The sequence below is a fragment of the Sander vitreus genome, chromosome 6, assembly GCF_031162955.1.
Source record: "Sander vitreus isolate 19-12246 chromosome 6, sanVit1, whole genome shotgun sequence".
In the NCBI taxonomy this organism is placed as follows: domain Eukaryota; kingdom Metazoa; phylum Chordata; class Actinopteri; order Perciformes; family Percidae; genus Sander; species Sander vitreus.
The window spans coordinates 5,794,221-5,815,250 of NC_135860.1; the positions used below are offsets into that span (position 1 = coordinate 5,794,221).

General features: G+C 38.3%; 1 protein-coding gene across 2 annotated transcripts in view; it reads left to right on the forward strand.

Annotated features, from left to right (window-relative positions):
- Window positions 1-2,322, forward strand: part of znf385d (zinc finger protein 385D) — a 97,823-nt gene extending 95,501 nt beyond the window's left edge. For both annotated transcript variants that reach the window (XM_078252200.1, XM_078252199.1), the window contains one exon: window positions 1,190-2,322. In XM_078252200.1, coding sequence (XP_078108326.1) covers window positions 1,190-1,432 — 243 coding nt within the window. In that variant the 3' untranslated portion in view covers window positions 1,433-2,322. The remainder of the gene's footprint in view (window positions 1-1,189) is intronic.
- Window positions 2,323-21,030: the final 18,708 nt, after the last annotated feature.

Below are 21,030 nucleotides of genomic sequence, written 5' to 3' on the forward strand. Positions count from 1 at the left end.
CTACATAACTCCATTCTCACTCTTAAGGCAGTTCTTCAATTTTTGATGTGCAAAAAAAACAAAAAAAATGACTTAAATAATAACTAAATCCCCACTGTAAATAGACTGCCACAAAATAGCAGCATTTGTCAGACATGAAAGAGGTCTCATATCTAAATTGCAGGTATTAGTTAAGCGATTGAACAATTAAATATAATGTAAAGGGGCTAATATGTCTTTTGCTGTTTCTGATGTAAGCTCTGGTGTCTCACAGATCATCTGGAACACTTTCAGCCATTAGCAGCTGATTTGTGGCACCTGTGTGATCCCCCCTCCCCCAATCTCTCTGTGCCTGAAGACTGTGCTACTCAGCCACAGTGCTTTCTGTTTATTTATGTTTCTTGTAATAAATCTGATGTTTGTAACACCATCATTTTGCCTCTGTTGATCCAGGATTGTAACAGTCTGAGAAATCAACAAAACAGATACACTGCATTGATAAAATGCAGACTGTAAAATGTCAGAAAGTAGAAAAAAATAAATAAAAGATCCATCCCAGAGCCCAATGTGAAGTCTTCAGATCGCCTGTTTGGAGTCCAAAATCCAGGAAATGTAATTTACAGTGGTATAAGATCGGGAAAAGAATCAAATCCTCACATTAGACGCGTTTTCCCTAAATAAACGACTTCAGTGATTATGAAGATAGTTGTTGATGAACTTTCTGTAAATATAATCGATTAACTGGCAAATCATTTTACCACTAAAAATTGTGGCTTGGGATCGAGCCACAGTACTGGTTTGGTACCAACCGATAGCACCAAAAGTACCAAAGGTTTGCATTGAATTTCCGATCAGATTTGCAATGACGTTTGATGAAATAGTTCCTGATCTGGTTGTTATTTAGGCAAAGTTCTTTTAAAACAGCTTGTGTTTAGAAGACATTTAACATTTGCACACTTTGACTTCTTTTGTTAAATGAAAAAAAGTGCCCTCTTTATATTTCTCACAGTAAAGTATTGAAAAAAGTATTGTTTTGGTATTTGTAGTTTTGAAAGTATAAAAAAAGGGATTTCTAGACTAGCCCAGGTAAAAATAGTTTGTGCTTTGTAGCAGAATTTGCAATGATGATTTAGACCCAGCGTTTTTTTATATGTACATGTACATTATTTTGTACAGACTGTATTGACTGTGTTTTGTCTTCCTCCACCAGATAAAGTTGTCCCTGGGTAAGGAGCGCCAGTGTTCGCCTCTGACAACGCAGATCATACCTGCTCACCTGGCGGCAGTGGCAGCAGCCCTCAGCAACACATTCACACACCGCACGAACCACGCCACTAACCACGCCCCGACTCCTGCCCTCTTCCAGACACAGACCCTCCCCGCCGCACTGCTCCGCCCGGCCCCCGGGCCTGTCAGGACCTCCCACCCACAAGTCCTTTTTGCCCCTTATTGACCTGTCTGACCTGGGCGGTTCTGCACCGCCTCCTGTCAAGGACCAAACCAAGTGCTTCACCCAGACCCGGCCGAAGAGTCAGGCCCAGCATCTGCACTCCTTCTATGCATCCGGGAACATCTTCTCACCTCTCCTCGTATGGATTATCCCACATTTAAAGCTAACCGGACTGCAGCGATTGGGCACTTCTTCATGATGGATTTATTTCTCCGATCCCACTGAAAAACCTGGGCTTCAGTATACAGTATGCTTTCTGTGCCATCCTGCAGCCCATTGCTCATACCCGGCACCCCCGGATCTGGATCTACATTGTACCGCAATAATGTATAAGACTAACCCCAGTGTACTATGCAGTGTCATTATTTCATGATGCAAGGCACAGTTTGAGCTAAAAAATGCGGTAGGGATAAGCTTTTTGTAAAGATACAGCGTGGCACTAAGATCATTGCTTCAGTGGAGGAATAATGTTGCTCATAATTTAAAAGGCTGTTAATGATCATAAGAGCGAGCAAGGCCCTCCTCTGTTCCTGTATGCACTTTAAGCCCCTCCTCTGTTGATGTCTACATTAGATGGCTAGACTGTATTAGATTGTATGTGTAAGTGTCGTGATGTGTGTGTTTGTATCTGTCCTTGCATATCCATATGTGTGTGCAAGTGTGTGCTTCTGCATGTGTGTGTGTGTGTGTGTGTGTGTGTGTGTGTGTGTGTGTGTGTGTGTGTGTGTGTGTGTCTGTGCTTCCCATCCACCATATGCAATCCTTGTTGATATCAGCACACATTGTTACTGACCATGTCTCAGGCCAGAGGGACCACAAAGGCTTGTGTATATTAACTGTCAGTGTGTGTAAAAGGTGAACAATTTCAAATAAAAAGAGTCCTAATTTGTTAATGCTTGTGATCCTGTGTAGTTCAGTATATGCAGTACTGCAAATTAATCTGGGTAGAAAAATATAAATGGAGTATATGGACATCCAATACATAAAATACTGTATGAATCTCTTACTTTGAACTGGACGATGTTCACTCTCCTTGTGTTTGTATCAAGATGTGGCTTTATAGCAACACTCACATTCAGATTACTCAATTCAAATTCAGAATACATCATTAAAAGTCCTAGCATAACTCCATTTCCACTACTAACATAATATGTTTCCGAAGGATGTGCACTCTCCTTGTTTGTATCACAATGTGTGCTTGTAAAACAGAAGCTAATCGATAATCCTGATGTAAATGTTCCTGCTGGATTCAATTGAATTATCTACAGTTTCATATTGTATTTAACTAGAACGAGCAGGCAGAGCAGACATGTCCGAAAGTGATGTTACATGTATTACTATTTGTGTAATTTCAACAAAATCTGCTTTGTTACTGAATGACAGATGACCTATTGGAATAATAATGCAGCAGATTGTTACCTGCATGTAGTTATTTTTACTCCAGCGGCGGCTGATGCCGAACAGCATAACATTTAGGCACGACTATATACAGCATCTGTACTACAGTCACTTCACTTTCTGTCAAAGGCAAGGCAAGTTTATTTATATAGCACATTTCAGCAAGCAATTTAAAGTGCTTTACATAAAACATTTGAAAGCATCAAGACAAAGTGCAAATGAAACACATTGCAAAAGGACATTTAAATACAATTAAAAACAGTCATTAAAGAGCCAAGAGAAAAGAAATAAAAACAAGCTAAAGTAGAGTAAGACTGGTATAAAATACAAGAATAAAAAAGTTACAGTGCACTCAAAGGATAATTGTATTTTGTTTTACTGTCGACAGAAAAATCAATGTTATATCTCTCAGTACTTTAAGATTTTTGCCAATATTGTAATACATTTTATTCATAGAGTATATTTCAAGATACTCAAATCGCTTTACATGACAAGTTAAAAAAGATTCTAGATAATAATAAAAAAAAAAACTTCCCTACTTTGTCTGTGGCCCACATCAGTCAAAAATATATAAAAAAAGTTTAAAGTAATTTCCAAAAACAGCTGGACACTGTAGTTTTTTTGATAACATTACTCAAACAGATGTAAAGTGTGCATTTGTTGGGGATTATTTTCAGCTGTGGATTAGTCTATATCCACGACGTTGCACTTCCGAGATTGCTCCGGTGCAAAAGGAAATTCGGCCGGATGTCCGTTACCTTCCGCTTTCTTTGTGTTGGCATTTTAAACTCCGGTGGATTTATGAGGACTGATTTATATGGAGATCTCTGCAGGGTAAATCCAGACAGCTAGCTAGACTATCTGTCCAATCTGAGTTTTCTGTTGCACGACTAAAACAACCTTTGAACGTACACATTCCACCAAAACAAGTTCCTTCCTGAGGATATTTTGCAGAGGCACCGTGGCTCTGTCCGGCGCTGCCCTTGACGATTGTGATTGGTTTAAAGAAATGCCAATAAACCAGAGCATGTTTTTCTCCCATCCCGGAATGCTATGTTGGCTAGCCAGACCCTCCTCCTCAGTGCTGTAGAGAAAGGTCTGGCAAAGCGAGTAAACTACAATGTGTGTGTGTTCACGTCATCCAGCGCAACAATGGGGCTCATTTTTGTTTTTAATATGATATAGGCCTATCATACTTTGGCTATACACAAACAATACATAGTAGGAGAAATTAATTGTTGGTTTTGGACTTCTCATTGGATTTCTTGACAAAAAACGTAATATCACCAGACTTATCTTTCAATGATTCGGGTCTGTGGAATCTGTTTTCGGCACAACAATGGCTACATTCCCTATGTCAGCAATGTCATACATAGACAGTCATCAATATACTTTGTTTGTGTACAATAAGTTGAACAAAAGTCAGTTTTTCCCCTCTTTTAGACAAGACGTCTCTATCTTTGTTCAGTCTTTAACATTGCGCACCTCACTGATGCATTTGGCACATACAGAATAAACAGAGTAAGAAGCATATGTACAACTGATTGACAAAACCATGATCAGGATACCTTTTTCTGCAGCTATTAACCTGTTTCTATCATAGTCAATTTGACAAAGATGCAGTATATTGTGCTCACTACGTTCAGAGGTTTTAATAGAAGACGTATGTACAGATGGCAGATAAACGTCAGCCCATATATTAACAAAAAGAATCACAGACACTGACGCACCCATGCACACACCATAAATACATCCATGATATCTGACATCTTAAAGCCCAGGTGGCTTTTTTTCCATCCAGGAAATAACATCACAGACAAAAGCAGGTCTGAGCTCCTTAACTCTGACATTTTGGAGAGACCCCAATTCACCACAACACCGTAACTCATACGGTACATATTAAACTCAGTAATTCAGTCTGTGAACTTTTCCATGAACCTTGAAGCTTATTCATCCATCCCTCGCTTGTAGCACATCTACCTCCAAACTCCCTGACGCAAGAAAACAGGCCATCCAGCCAGATGAGGGGAGCTTCTTTCCACCGAAGACCCTGCTCGCTCTTCAAAACCAATACAGAATCTCTGGCTACTATCTTGCTTCCATTTAATGTCACTGGAGCATTGATCACAAACATCTGTAAGTGGGATGTGGAGCCTCTCTATCGGCTGTTCAGGAAAGCTATCAGCAGAAAAACACTGCCTGACTTCTTCACCGTCAGCGGTGAAAATGCTGTGAACAGCTGGATGTCCAACCAAGCGAGTACTGGAATGTAGGTGACTCAGAAAAGAGAAAATCTTCGTTCTTGGCTCTACTTGATGACCAGACTGAGCCTGAAATCAAGTGAACGTTAGCCGAAGCGTGTTTCAACAAAATGCAATAATGATGATTACGGTGTTTGTAAGCCAGCCATTTAGTATAGTATATTATATAGCATATAGTAAAAAATTATAAATGCCACAATACAAAAAAAGGAAATAATAAAGAACAGATGTTTGTGATTTTTTTTTTTATCATCTGAATGAAACAAATTTACAGAGTAAGAAAAACATTAAAAGGAACAATCTTTGAGCTCTGTAGCTATAAACTGATAATTATTTATAAAGTGTTCTCATTCACTTCATACCTGTGTTTTACTGTTCCTTTTTGTTGTTTTTTACAGTTGATTTACAGTTTTATCCACTAAAATATTGATATAAATGCTAAATAATAGTAGGCTGGTCCCAGAACGCTGAATTAGTTGGATTTTTCATATTGGATTTATTCAGTTAGTTTGTACAATTATACTTTTAGGGGCTGAAAGAAACAGCAGGCTGGAATTACCTCCAGACAGCTTTCACGCAATTCCCCAATACATGAAATATAGTTTATTCACGGCCACATGCACGCGCAACAAAGAACAGAGAAGCTCAGATTACAACAGACACAGAGGGAGACTTCATTCTCTGCTCAGAACACCATTACTCCGCTATATCTTCATGAATATTTGTTTGCTGCAAAATGTTGGATCCCTGTCGACTAAAATTATTATCTGAATGGTTCGAGCCAAACAACACAACCCTTCCCAGACAGAACATGGCTATGAATGAAATGAAATGGCGTAGTCTGATTATCAGGCTAAAATTGCAAATGTGACATGGCAGAAAGTTGAAATAATAATACAAATAATATAATTCACGCTTTTGAATTAGCAGCAGTGATGCAGTTATTAACAAAAGGAGTGTGCCAGACAAGAGGTGCTGGTAAGACAACGGAAGGAGAAAAAAGGCATCTTTATTATAACATATTTATAGTTAAGGAACCTGGGAAAACTAAGGTGGTGCAAAGGAATCTTTTTTTTTCATTTCATTAGTTTATAATGGGAAAAACCTGTACGTCATTATCATCAGTCCTGATGAAGCTATAAGCACACAGCTCGTTATGATCCTAAAATCTAAAAAGGATTCTTTTCCTGCGGGTCTGTTGTCACGGATCTTGAGTCATAACTATGTGACATTTTAGGCTCCTGTGATCACAAAAGATACATTTGACATTTCCTTATACACAGTGATGTACAAAGAAACAATGGAATAAAAGCATCACATTGTCAACTTATTATCTGCTCGGTTATGATTAAATTACAACATGCACTATTCAACCTGTCAAAAATAATAACAACATAGAGTCTGACAAAGTTATTTATGAGTGTTTTTGGAGGCCTGTACTGAATTTACGAGTCCACAGTAACTTTAAAGAGCATGTCGACATCTGTTTTTTGAAAGACTGGCCAACAGATAACCTTTTAAATTTCCAATGGGATATTTACACATAAAACTCGAAAGTGGGTGACTTGTTAAAGAAAATGACAGCAATGGTATTGAAAGATTCAAATAAAACATTCAGTGTTTTTGGAATCACATCTTGCTACAGATTCTCCTCCACGTGGTCTTCATTTCTGTAGCCGCCCTTGTTCATTTCACTGTACAAAGAGGTGATTTATTTGCAGGCTACCTGCATGTGTTGGCCAAATTCCAGTCAGAATCATCATTTTGTGCTGCTCTGTCACTGTAACAAGAAAGAAGTTGCTTTTCATTAGTTATATCGAGTTGTTCATTTATAGACGTTCGAGAAGAGAAACCCCTAAAGGCCGCAGCATGGGCGGGATGCTGTAACAGATACTCAACATGAGATGCACTTACAATGCCCCCGGGACTCCCAGCTGGACCGTGCAGGTCCAGGCAGCCTATTTCCATGTCCGTGTAAAAGCTTTGATTCAACATTGTGACAAATGTGTCAATTAACATTCCAGTCCATAAAGGCGTTGACATTTTAACTTTATCTGGACATTTTCAAAAATCCTGGCTCGCGGGCAGCAATTTTTTTGAAACATGGTCCCGCTTGTGAGTTTGACAGAACATCTGCATTAAAAGTGCCCTGGTTTTAGTGTACTGTGTGTGTTTTACAGAGTGCTTTTAGAATCCAGTAACAAAAGATAAAGCTTTAACGAGAGGGGAGGTTTGCAGAGGAGTCACTGAAAGGTTTGCTCACCGGTTGCTCTCTGAACACCATGGCAATTTTTTCAGGTGACTCACTGAAGCTCAAAATAGGTTCAGAGCAGAAGGTTGGAGACTTACTTAAAGGACACACACACACACACACACACACACACACACACACACACACACACATACACACACACACAGGTACTCTAACAAATCTACCCATCCACATCCACCCACACGCACTGGAGTCGATGTTAATAAATATATTCAGGAGCAGTGTCTGTGCAGTGCAGAGATTTATTTTCTTTCCTTTTGTTTTGGCGATAGCACTTTAAGAAGACTTTTATAATAATTAGCTAGAAATAACAACGTGTCCACTTCCTGCCAGGCGCGCCGCTGGGACAGGACCAGAGTTGGAAGTTAAAGTGTCGGTAAGTGGGTCTTTGCAGTGAAATTATGTATGTGTTGTTCCGTGTATTTTACAAGAGAGAGTGAATGCATCCATGCAAATTTGGTTTGTTTACATAGTAGCTGTTAGCGGCTACCGCTAGCTAACGAGTCCTTCCTCCAGGATGAAAATAGCCAGCAAAGCCAAGTTCACTTTGTGGCAGCAGTAATCATTTGCCTTTAATCTAAACTAAATTGATTTATTTATTTATTTATTTATTTATTCGGGACAGTGCACATTAATGAACAATCTAACATTTCTGTACAGACTGTAAATGAGCCAGGTTATAGCATAAATGCTAATTTTCACCTGTAGTCCCAACAACATACAAGATAATACAACACAAAAGAATATGACAATATACAATATCAAGCAAGAAACATATTAGCTCACATTCAGGCAGATTACATTACATCAATAAAATTAGTCAAAATGATGACATAACTGGGAACTTTTAAGAAGTTGTTTAAGGTGCTTTTTAAATGTGCAGTAAGTTGGACATTCTCTAATGTTTGTTGGGATGCTGTTCCAAAAATGACCTCCTCTGATAGACAGAACAGTTTGTCCAAAGGTAGTTTTTTCTATGTCTATGTCTATGTCTATATCTCCTCTAAATGAAGCTCTGGTACAACAACCTCTGTCAGATCTTGGTTTAATGTATGTAGAAAGTGAAGGTGGGGCCAGTCCATGAAAAACTTTATAAATTAAACAGCTATTTTTAAAATGAATAACATTTTCAAAGTTGATCATATTGTATTTTCCCAAAATATTACACTGATAGAATGACAAAGGTTTTTGATCAAGTATTTTTATAGATTTTTTTGAATAACATTTCTATCGGTTTTAAAATTGTATTTTCAGTGAGTGACCAGGTTGTGATGCAGTAATCTATATGCGAAAATATCATTGAATATAGGAACATTTTAGCAGAAGTAGTTGTCATTGATGGTCTGATTTGTTTAAAATTTTGTAAATTGATTCTATTCGCTGTAAGTTTGATGTGTTTTTTAAATGAAAGTGTTGGGTCCAGTGTGACACCGAGGTACTTGAACTCCTCTACAATGTCAAGTTCCACTCCCCCCAAGAACACATTGGACCGCTCCAGTTTTATGGTTTTTTTTGTGAAAGTCATAGCAACAGTTTTCTTTTTGTTCAATAATAGGCAGGATTTAAGCAGCCAATTCTGTATAGTCTCCAGTGCTGATGTAAGGATGGATGGTGCTTTTAGCAGGTGTAAAAATAACCGCATCATCAGCATACATTTGAAAATTGACTTTTTGACAAACATTTGGCAAATCATTTATATATACAGAGAACAATACTACCCAAAATAGAGCCTTGTGGGACCCCTGCTGAACATTCAAGGTAAGACGACTTAGTGCCACTAACACTCACAGATTGTCTTTAGTAAGTAAAGTAAGATTGAAACCAAATGATTGATGTTCCATGTCTCCCTGTATCCAACTTTTTTTGTTTTTGGTAGCTAGACTTAAAAACAGATTTCTACCTCATTGTGATTGAGTTTAATAACACACAGCTTGTGAAGTGTCTCACTGTCAGACACTGGCTTGCATCTCGCTCTTGAAAACTCTGGGTCTCAGCTAAGAACAGGGGTACATAAACAGTAAGAGTGCAATCCAAAACATTTTAAGGATTTGTCTGACAGCTGTGTTATCACAGTGCTCCTAAGCACTGAGAAGCTGACACAGAAAATATTTCTCGCTATTTAACTGTCCATCTCCCTTAGATTCTAATGTTGTTTGTATTTCACTTACTACACCATAGTGGACAGCAATCAAAGTCACAAGTTATCCTCAAGTTATCGAGTCAAGTCCCAAAACAAGACAGTCAAGTTCAACTGTTTGGAAAATAGGTTATTTGCTTTAAAGATGCAGTAGGTTAGACTTATAAACCTAACTTTCTGTCATATTTGCTGAAACAGACCCTATGTTTGAGTAGAATATTTTTTATTTTTTTTATTTTTTTTATTAATTTCTGTGGGTCATCATAATTTGGTTCCAGGAATTACATCAAATAAAGGTGAAACAACAAATAAAAAAATAAAAAGAAAAAAGAAAAATAAACAAAAAGAAAATAAATCAATATAGACAGATTTCAAAATGTTATCAAAATCAGAGTTTCGTCAAAATTTCATCTATTTTTTATATACTATGCTTCCCTCAATACTTAATCTTGATTATATCAACCCACCCTCTACCAACCCACCCTACCATCCGCCCACCTCTCCCACGCCCATCCCCATTTACCCGCACATTGCTGGTCCTCATTCACCACAGATCTCTCTCACTCACACACACACACACACACACACACACACACACACACACACACACACACACACACACACACACACACACATACACATGCGCACACACACACACACACACACACACAAATAAGTAAATTAAAATAATAAAGGGGGTTCTAAAGACATGCTCTAGAGGGCATTATACATTTGGCTCCATTGGCTATCAAATTATTTATTTTTATTTTTGTCCTTTGACATTGATCTTTCAATACACAGATAATACTTCATTAGGGCCTTCCAATTCTCTATTGAAGGTGCTTCCTTATTTTTCCAATTTTGCAATATCAATTTTTTAAAGATAAGAGAAGAAAAAAGTATCTGCCAACAAGTTGGATATCTTATTCCCTCTATATCTTGAAAAATACACATTTTTGGAGAGAATATTAATTTTTCTTAGATAACCAAATCTCTATACTCTCCCAAGTGTTCTTAATTCCTTTGCAGTACCAAAAGGCATGCATAAGGGAGTCACCATATAGATTACATTTTACATCAGATTTTGATGATGTGTTATCAAACTTGTTTATTTTATCTCTAGTGTAATATATTCTTGTCATTATCTTAAACTGTATTAGACGCAGATTTTCGTTAGTAGTTAATTTGTATGTAAGTGACAAGCTTTCTTTCCATTTTTCTTTAACGTCAACCCCTAGGTCTTCCGTCCATTTATTGTATATACTTTGTAATAATTCATCACTGCTTTCCATGCTTATCAGTAAATTGTACATAGAGCCGATCAGCCTCCTTTTTTTGTTGCTTTGGCTTAATATGTTAGACATTTCAGGGCTTCGTTCTTTTCCAAGTCAAAATTGCAGGTTTGTTTGTTTGAGTAGAACTACATGAAGTAGGTACTTTAAAAAAAAAAATCTGGCTCCTTTGGCACCACCTAGCCGAGCTTAGGAGACTGTTTTGGCCTTTAGCGGAAAGGGGGGAGAGACTGAGAAGTTGTCGATGTTCACATTTTTTTTGCTAAGTCCTGGATCTTCACAATCCTACCTACAGCACCTTTAACATGAGAAGACCCACTCTCATGTCTGTCCATTAAATGTAAGCAGCCAGTTAGGCTAGCTTAGCTTAGCGCAAAGAATGGAAGCAGAGGGAAACAGCTAGCTTGACTCTGTCCTAAAGTAACAAAAAACCCAAACTCTGTCACACGACAACACATAAACGGTGGTTCTAAAAGTCTTCTGGCCACAGTTTTCCAAACGCTCCGTTTAGAGTGACCTAAAATACAATTTTTTTATGGACAAAAGGCCAAAATGCATAGAAAAAGCTACGTTTAAAAAAACTTATGGACTAGGCTTTAGTCTTTGAAAACTGTCAGCCAGTGCTGTCATGAAAACAGCTAAACAGAGTGTTTACTGTATTAAAGGTAACAGAAACTCAAATGATTCATAGTGAAATGTTCATCACTTCCTGGACGCCTCAGCCAATACAGCATCCAATACTGCAGAGGTTGTTTGGTGACCTCTCATTAGCATGCGTAACAGACTGACCTAACTTCTCTGCAATCTCTTTGCCCATATGACGGGCACATCAATTATTGAGCCATTAATTATTGGCTCAAACAGATGTCAGTCAAGTGAGACGGACACTTTGACCTTGATGAATAAACCAGAGCTATAAACACACAGCGATTGTGTCTGAGTGTCCAGCCATGAGCACTCGTGTGTGAACACATTTGAAAGGTGCTATAAATTTCAAGGGCAGGGAACTAGTTAAAGGAGATCTTCCATGACAATGACTGGCTCATATATCAGCCTGTATGATGGTGTAAATACTTACACTGCTCCATTTCACTTCAAGGAACTAAATAAGAATCTCAGTAAAATACATTAACACATTTAATTTGGGCCATATGGAGGGAAAGTATCTGTAAAAGAGTTGGTGATACTGCATCACTGGTACTATGCAAGGTGGTGGTGGCTAGAAGATCACAATCTCTTAATATAACCTTCCTGAAGCCCTTCAGAGTGAAAGCTCAGCTAAGAGAGTGATTTTATCTTCTGCTCAGGTTTATTGAGCTTATTTCAGTCAGTGCAGTTGGTACAGAGCTGTGCTAAAGCTTTCAGAGTTCAGGCTTTTATTCCCTCTGGGGCTCCTGACGCTGTATGCTCATTTATCAAACTTGTGGTGCTTTGGATAAGAGTGTCCTATTTACATAAGGTAGAGATTCTAAAGTAATGGTAGTTTATTCTGACTCAATCCCACATATACACCATCCTACTACCGGAAATATTCACTAGAGCACTAAATGTGTATCAATCCACCGCTAAAAATAGTCCCTAACAAATACACACTTCACTCCTGTTAGTTAGACCAAAATTAAGAAATAGTTTTTTTTTTAGTTGACCAGAATCTTCCCTTACAAAAGAGTTTCCGCTTTATTATATTATCTGGGAAAATTCTCAGTAGTCAAGGTCAGTGTATTCAGAATGCTCATATTGTTAGCAGTGTGGTGTTAGCAGTCTGAACTGAATATAAGTAGAAATGTCCCATGGGATAGATGAAATTGGATGAGTAGAATTAATTCTGGCTACATTTTCCTATCCACTTCAAATCTAGACTATCTAGACCAGACTGTCAGACTAGTGACCGATCAATCACAAACTTACTCATTCACATTTAGCCGGCGGCAACAGTTTAGACCTGCAGATTCAGATTTGCAGAGTTCCCTTCACATCCCATCAGGTTTATTTTAAGTTTTCACATACAATTTGGTATTTTGGTGCATATCAATAAACATACAGTGGGAGAGAGAAAAACAAACAAGTACTGCAAAAGACAAGAATCATAAATACAAAATAGAAACATTTACAATAAGAAATATGTAAAATATTTGTGTTTTAAAATAATAATGAAAACATTGTGCGTTAATGTAACGCATTGAGTCAGATGTGGAAAATTGATATTAACGAAACACGTAGTGTCCATGGGGCGGGATAAGACTCTGTGTCAGTGGAGGTCCTGGGTATTGCTGTTTTTGTAGCTACTAATCAAGGAATCAAATAGAGGAGACCTGAGGCAGTTGTATATTTTTTTTAATTTGTGCACACATATATACGTTTCTTATATCAAAAGATGACTAATGTACTTGAAGTAGTCGTAGTAGAGTTATGAAGAAAAATGCCCCGGCCTCCCCTATCAAAGGACAATACTTCTAAGTAGCTACAATAACAAAGCCTTGTTTTAAAATGTTATTTATCTAGCTATGCACATAACACCTTATGACCCGTTTGCTGTCAAGGTGTGAGTGACCGGAGAGTCTGGGTGGATTAGATAAGCATCAGCCACATAGCGATAAACCACAGGAGCTTATGAGTCAGGGTTGCTGTAGTTTGTCGCTGTGGAAACTGCTCCCTCGGCCCCTTCTTCAGCCTGCAGGGCGTACGTGGATGAAATATCTCAAAGCCTATAGCTCAGGAGTTACAAGTTTGCAGAAGTGTCCCCCTCCCTCCCCCGGTCATCACTGGAACACTGCACATCATAACATCACGATCACGTTTTCAGCTGGCCAAGTTATCACTGTAATGAGGCTGTCACCATAGCGACGTCCCAGGGTTACCGGTGACAGCCAGGACAGGTGACGCATGCCGCCGGCTATGGAGATCACAGCTGGAAACAGCCATGACTTTCAGGAGGTCTAACCTTGTGTTTATCCACGAAATATCAAATGCAGGCAGCCAAACAGCACTTTGATCTTACCTGTCTGCTGTTAAGTGACAGTGGAAAAGTTTGTTGTCAACCTACATTAGAAATAATTTCACAACATTTTCACATTTCTGCTTTGATATGCTATATGATAATTGGTACCAAGGCAATGTTGTCTCAGACAGTTAACAACAGCTTTTAGCTTTCTAAACACAAAGAAAAGGTCCTCCAGTACACGAGAAGTCAAGCATTTTATATTTTTGTTAGCACTAACAGCATTGTGTTGGGAATAAGTGATATGTCATAAGTGCAGTGTAAACACACCACAGCAAAGATCACTTAGAACCAGCGTTGTTGCAAAACTAGATGAAAGCATGCTAAATTATTGCCCATGTAAACATAGCCAACAACTCATTTGATGACAGATTTCCTGGGGACTTGGTATCAAGTGGACACGCTTTTCTCCATATTTTCCTTTTTTTCTGTCAATTCATAATAGTGTTGCTTTATCAGCACAGGAAATGCATGTGCATTTAGGTCATCTATAGCGCTAGGACTATGCATATTGCAAATTATACCAATATTAACGTGCTCTTTGATAGATTTCTTTGTAACTAAATTCATTTTGTTTCGATCGAACTACACCGTGTAAAATGTACAATTCTCTTACAGGTATCTCTTATCTCTCTAATGCTGCATCATCCCTCTTGCAGTTCGCTCAGATTTGACATTTAATGCAGCTGGTGATGAAACTGCTGTGCTGTGAAAAGTAGACATCTTCAAATACATCACTTTTGTAAGAGGGTGAATGAGGGGTGTTATTTTCTGGTATTTTTCTGCTATTTTTGCAAACAGACCTGTTTTTTCCAGAGTTGGTTGCACTGATGGGAATAGTGTAGCCTATAGTCACAGTGCACTGCTGCACCCACATGGCAACCTGAGTGAAATGCAGTTACAAGTATTGAGCTTTAAGGTTCTATAAAGCCAGTTGTGAGGAGTTAATCATACATGGTTCGAAGTGCAATTGGAAATGTTGTTTCATTATATTTTGGGAGTATATGTCTGACCTGATTTAAAAGCCTCATGGGTGGAGTCTGTCACATAACATGATCATTTAGCACCATGCAGGCTAAATTAATCAAGTCAGAACATGCAAGAAGAAATCTTCCCAAACAGTGTCTTGTCAATGACAACTTCCCTATCATCAGAATTATATTTAAATGCATCTGCCTGGAGGAGTGTTTAGGTAGGCCAGAAGCTAACTTTGTGTCTCACGTGTCTCTTAATTGATTGGCACAGGTGTGTTTTTTTTCAGAGCACAGGTGCTTCTGATTACATTAACGATGACTCTACTCTAGTGTCCCTGTAAACCATGAAAGTGTGAATGTGAGTCAGGAGTGATTTTTTTTTCACAGGACAGGTGCTTCTGATAACATTAACGATGACTCTACTCTAGTGTCCCTGTAAACCATAAAAGTGTGAACGTGAGTCAGGGGTGATTTTTTTTTCACAGGACAGGTGCTTCTGATAACATTAACGATGACTCTACTCCAGTGTCCCTGTAAACCATGAAAGTGAGTCAGCATGCACAATACCAGGACCCTGAAACTGAAGCATCAAAATACAATTCAGCAATTATTTATGATCACCTGTGCTTTTCCCACTGTGAAATGGCAAAATGTCTTCCATTTACAAAATGCGTATTAGAGCCTATGAAGAAGTAAACTTCGTGAAATTAACAAAACTGGACAAATTTAAATGGATGAATTATGTGCTGAATACACTTTAACATTATAGTTGTGCAAGAAACCGTTAAACAACTATTAAAATTACTTACCACAGCTTACCACAGCTTACCACAGCTGACCCAAATTTACATTGGATGGACATGATAACGTAAACTAGGTAAGCAAACACCAACTTGATTTTAAGACTTTTCCTTTTGCCACATAACACAATTTTGTGATTATAATTGACGGTCCAGATACAGGGATCTTCTGAAGACTTTCGCTCTCTCAACATGCTTTTCCTTTGACATTTGTGGACATGAAGACTCTCTAGTCTTCATGTCTAAACTGGAGCTGATCCAGTGGCAAAAGAGATCTGGTCTGAAATATGTATCTGAAGGGTTTAAAGCAGTGATTAATCAGTGAATATGTCAAATGCAATTCTGTCTTTAGAAAATGCGATGCTGTTTTACTCTGGATTTCCATTCGAGAAGGTTAAATGTTCAATTCAAATCTGTTATTCAGTGTTTGGCACTGAAACAACAGTGTTGACACCCTCTAATATACTGTTAAAGGAAAAGTTCATATACAAAGTGAGTTTTATCTTCAGTGTCTGTCACATTTTTTAAGAAGCAGTGTTTTCCACTTCCACCTTTGCAGCTCTGCCAAAGATTGTGAAGGGCCAGATTTGGAAGTGAAACAACCACCATCAATTTTAGTTACGACAGACAGGCACTGAGGGCTATCATTCTCGACCACAGAGAGAGTCCAGTCTGAGTTATGAAATAATTTATACATCAAAACTTTCCTCACTTTTCATGTTAAAACTTTGATATACCTTGTTTACAGACTTATGACCAAAATGTCAAAACACCCACAAAACACGATGTATTCTTCTCTTTGGCAGTCACATCCTGCTCAATTTTAAAACATGATTTTGTTTCCAGGGAAACTGTTGAAAGGTTGGAAAACTGAATTTAGACTTTGATATCTTCAGACAAACTGCGATGGACTTTACCATTGTTGCTTTACATCTAGAGTTATGGGCTGGTGCAGAATCTTATGAATTGATATGTCCATCCGAAAACCCATCTATCCATTCAACTTTTAACTAACATTGAGGTTCTTTCAAAAAGACCCTACTGAGGTATTATTGTTATAGTTGTACGCCTTTGATGAAAATAACTTCAGCTCCCCCCATTTTCATTTTTCACGTAATTACTTCCATCACATTTCGTGTGTGCACCGAGTGCACCATTATGAATGAGTTTAAAGAAAGACTGTCTGAAAGTGTACGTGTTTTTCCCCATTTGAACAGTGATCGCGTCTCGGCCATCACTATGGCAGCTTTGTACTGCACAGTGTGACCATTCAGTACATATTTGCCTTCAGATGTGGTTGACAACGCACATTATGAACTGCAGTTTGTTTTTGAGAATACTGACACCTCAAAAAGCTCAGTCCTGGAGGTGAGAGACAATCATGGCAGACAATAGATTCGGCATACAAGTGCAGTAACCTGCTATTCCAAGTTTATATAACAAACGTGTTAAACAGCTACCTTCATATTTAGACATCCAGCAGATACCGAGCTACATAAGAATTCATTTGTTGGCCACTGGGCAAACAATATTTACTCTCTTTTAGCTTTGGTTTGATCGTTCTGATCGTTAGTTGCTAACTGCTCCACTATGTTCATCAGTTGGATGCTGATTTTATCTCTGCTATTTGATGCTGGACATATAGAGTACAGACAGGTTATAAAAGCTTTCTCGGCAAAAACGGCTACCTGTTACAGCTGGAAACAGGTTGATGGGAGTGGTGAGGGTGAACCAGAACAGTTAAATTGTGGGCCATAAAACCAAAGCATGGGACAAGTTTATTTTGGGTCTTAGACAGGTGCAAAGCTCAGCCCTGATAGCATCAAGCAAACTGCTGCTATGACTTTTGGAGTAGCTCTTCAAACCTTCCATGTACTTGAAAAAACACAGGAGATACTTTCTGTTCCACTTTAAAAGGCTCTTTCAGGGAAGACAGATACCCAATAAATTCTCCGTGGCAATTTAGTCATAGTGGGAGAAGCCTTTGCTACTGCCTGTCATAGGATGAACCACATTATTTCACTGGGCAAAAAATGTAATTTCCAGGATCTGCCGGTCTGCTTTATTGACAGTGGGAAAGATCAGGGGTTAGAATCTCCCACTGTGGTCAGTATTCATTTTATGTTTGAACTTTTCATCAAAGAGTTGTGATTTAACTCTCTGGGCAAAGTAGAAGGGCAGCTCTTCCAGTGAAGCAGCATGCAACATAATGACTCATAGGGTCCAACATTTTTTTTAAAGCTTTTCTGGCAACACAAAGCTCCACTGTGATGAAAGCAAAATGCCATCCCGACTTGTGCAAAAGTTTCCTTGTGCATCTCTGTGGTTAGTGGTGGTTGTCAACATGAAAAAGGGCACATTGTGGGAAAACATTACGACATAACTTGTTGAACAATGTCTGTAATTGTTATGTTTGTGATTATCATCCTATAGATTTGTAAAATAGTCACCTTTCCATGCAATCAACTGTACTCTAAAGCTTTTTCATAATGCAATAAGTAATAGTAACCTGCAAAGTTGAAGAAATATTAGCATAATTCCCAAAAGGGAGGCTCCATAAGCCTTAAAAGGTCAGTTAAACCAAATTACACCCACAAAACAAATATTAAAACGTGTTGGAAAAGTACATTGAAGTTATTGAAAAATTAGTTATTGGTTTCTCAATTTTTAATTCTCTAGTTGTATTTAACCATATATAGTTTTAAAGTTCTCATGGAATTTAATTCCATTTTTTCGGTGCACTTATGGTCTGCTGATGAAGATGTGATATGATCGAAAGCCCGCGAAGTTTTGATTTTCCAGGTCAAGATTTACTGTATGTTGCCACAACAATTCAATCGATTTAAATGGAGTTTTCTTCATGGGGCTCACAGGATTAAAATTTAATTATATATATATATAAATTAAAAGCAACACAAACTTTTTTTTTTTTTCAGAAACAGTGTCCCTGTTACTCCAGATAATCCACGGACCTCAATGTAAACAGTTTTCTGGGACTTCGACTAAAGAAATAGTCCCTCTGAGAACTTTGAACAGCTTGTGTGTTTTTTAAGTAACACTTGCACTGTTTGTTGAAAGATGTTGCCTCTTGTTTAATTCTTTAGAATACATTTTTAATGTTGTGAGCACCACAAACAAAATGTTATTCTCCATCATACGTCAACGTCTCAAACCCTGGGTAATCCATGACAAGATACCACTAGAGATAAATCAGAAAATGTTTTGTAATTTTGGTGAACCAACCCTTTACACAGCACTTTCTGGGACATCATCTAGGCTACCATGAGAGGGAGACCATCAGTTTGATCGATTATTGATCCCTGAGTCAGGATCCTCTTTCTATCTACTGACTCTTGCCTCCAGTGGTGTGTGGGCAGTGTTTATAGGCAGACTGGCAATCTGGCAGTTCTGGTGAATGCCAGAAAGGCTGATACACTCTTGGGCCGATTTGGGCTGCTGGAAAAAAGAAACAAATGCAGCAACACTGACGTATCACACTAGTTTGACAAAAATATACACTGTACGGCTATAGCCTGGAGCCTCCTGTCTGGTGCCATCGGGCTTCTGCTTTTCAATATAAAAGCAATATGTTTTAAATATGCAAGCATTTCCATTCTATTCTAAGATTTTGCTCCAGCGTGTGTATTATTTAATTATGAAAGCCTGTAAGTGCGCCTCATGCTGCTTCTGCCATAATCTCACATAAGCCTGTTTTTTTCTTTTATAAAGGGAATAATGAAATTGGGGCCGGTAAGGGATGGAATTTGCCATGGCTGAATTTTTGTCCCAGTCCGCCCCTGGCAGTGTTGGATGAAGAGGCTGTTGATGAAGTGGTTAAGGACTATAATGACAGGAGCAGGAGGTCATTTGTACACAGAGATTTGAGTCTTGGCTAAACATGTGATCCGGCTGGTCCAGAGTTGAGAGGACTCATCAAATGAGGTCTACTTTGAGGATGTGGAGTGGAGTGTGTGAAGTGTCAGGATGGAACACAGCCAAGAGATGAGAGAGTAGGCAGATAGTTGAAATACACGAGAAACATCAGACCTGGAAGGAACTGACAACTGAGTTCAACCTAGAAAGTAGAAAATGAGGTTAGAAGTAGGGCTGCAGCTAAAGGTTATTTCCATTATTAGTTTTAACATCATGGCAAGAGCTCTTACCCAACCTGTAAAAACTGGGGGTGTAGAGTGGGTGTAGTGTTTGGAAGACATGGGCGTACCACTTTAAAAACTCATTTGTCCCCCTGTCCATCAAAGCACTGAATGGCAAACCAGCCTAATCCCTGAAATGCTGCTTTTATCTTAAACACACACATTTTTACTTTTCTTTTATCAGAATTTTATGTTGATAAGGCGGCTCACCATTACTATGGCGGAGCATTAGGGCCACATCAAGGGGAAAAAAATTAAGGAGACTTTTTTTATTTATTTTATATTTATATTTATATTTATAAATGCCGAGAATAAAGTCAACATGACAAGAATAAAGCTGAACTACCATTTCGAGAATAAAGTCGACATGTCGAAAAAAAACTTGGTATTTCAAGAATCAAGTCGGACTTTTGAGAATAAACCAAACTACTAGTCTTCTACAAAATGCCTTTTGAAGGCCTATATGAACTCGTGAAATTATACTTCAGAATCAGTTTTAATAACAAAAAAATTCTTTGTCTTTTAGCGCATAAACACAGTATGATGATAAGTAATAGGACTTTGAAGAGATTGTGCCGAAAATTTGCGTCTGTTCAGAAGGAGAAACCAGACAAACTTGGAAGAGGTGGCTGTATTCCTGCAAACTGAAATAGCTTGTATGGACAGATGCAACAGTATCAATGGTTACACCTACGCGCAATACAGAGAGGATATGGTGTATCCAAGCAATCACCCGCCGTTAGCATCCCATTGACTGGCATTCATTTTGGCGCCACTTTGACAGTGAATAACTTTACATCTGAAGCGTTTAAAGACTCTATTTGTCCATTCTTTATTTCTAAATAAACACAGCAATGTATAAAAGGCTCCATTACCTTGTATCTTACGTTATGGCACCATAGTAGATGTTTTTGTAAACAGGGTGTTCCCCCCCCCCCCCTGGCGGCTGAAGTGGGTAATTGCATTGTTTCAAAGCATTACCAGATATTTTATAAATATCTTAAATAACACAAAACAACTAAATGGTGGTAGGTAATACATCTGATTTCATATAGGCCTACTGCTTTAGTAAAAAAAAAAATGTTTTCAGGGCTCTGGCTGTCACCTGAGACCATTGTCGACGCATATGCAGGACGCAAAAAAACGAAAATTACTGTTGCACTAGTCTGGACATCTTACCGAGCCAACGTTATAATAAAGGTTTCCTAAATGCCATGTATATACATTTGCTGTCAACTTATGTCAACTAATTGATTGCGTGTTTTGTGTAGATTTGGACTTCTATAAGTTTTATTTCACATTGTTTAAACGGCGA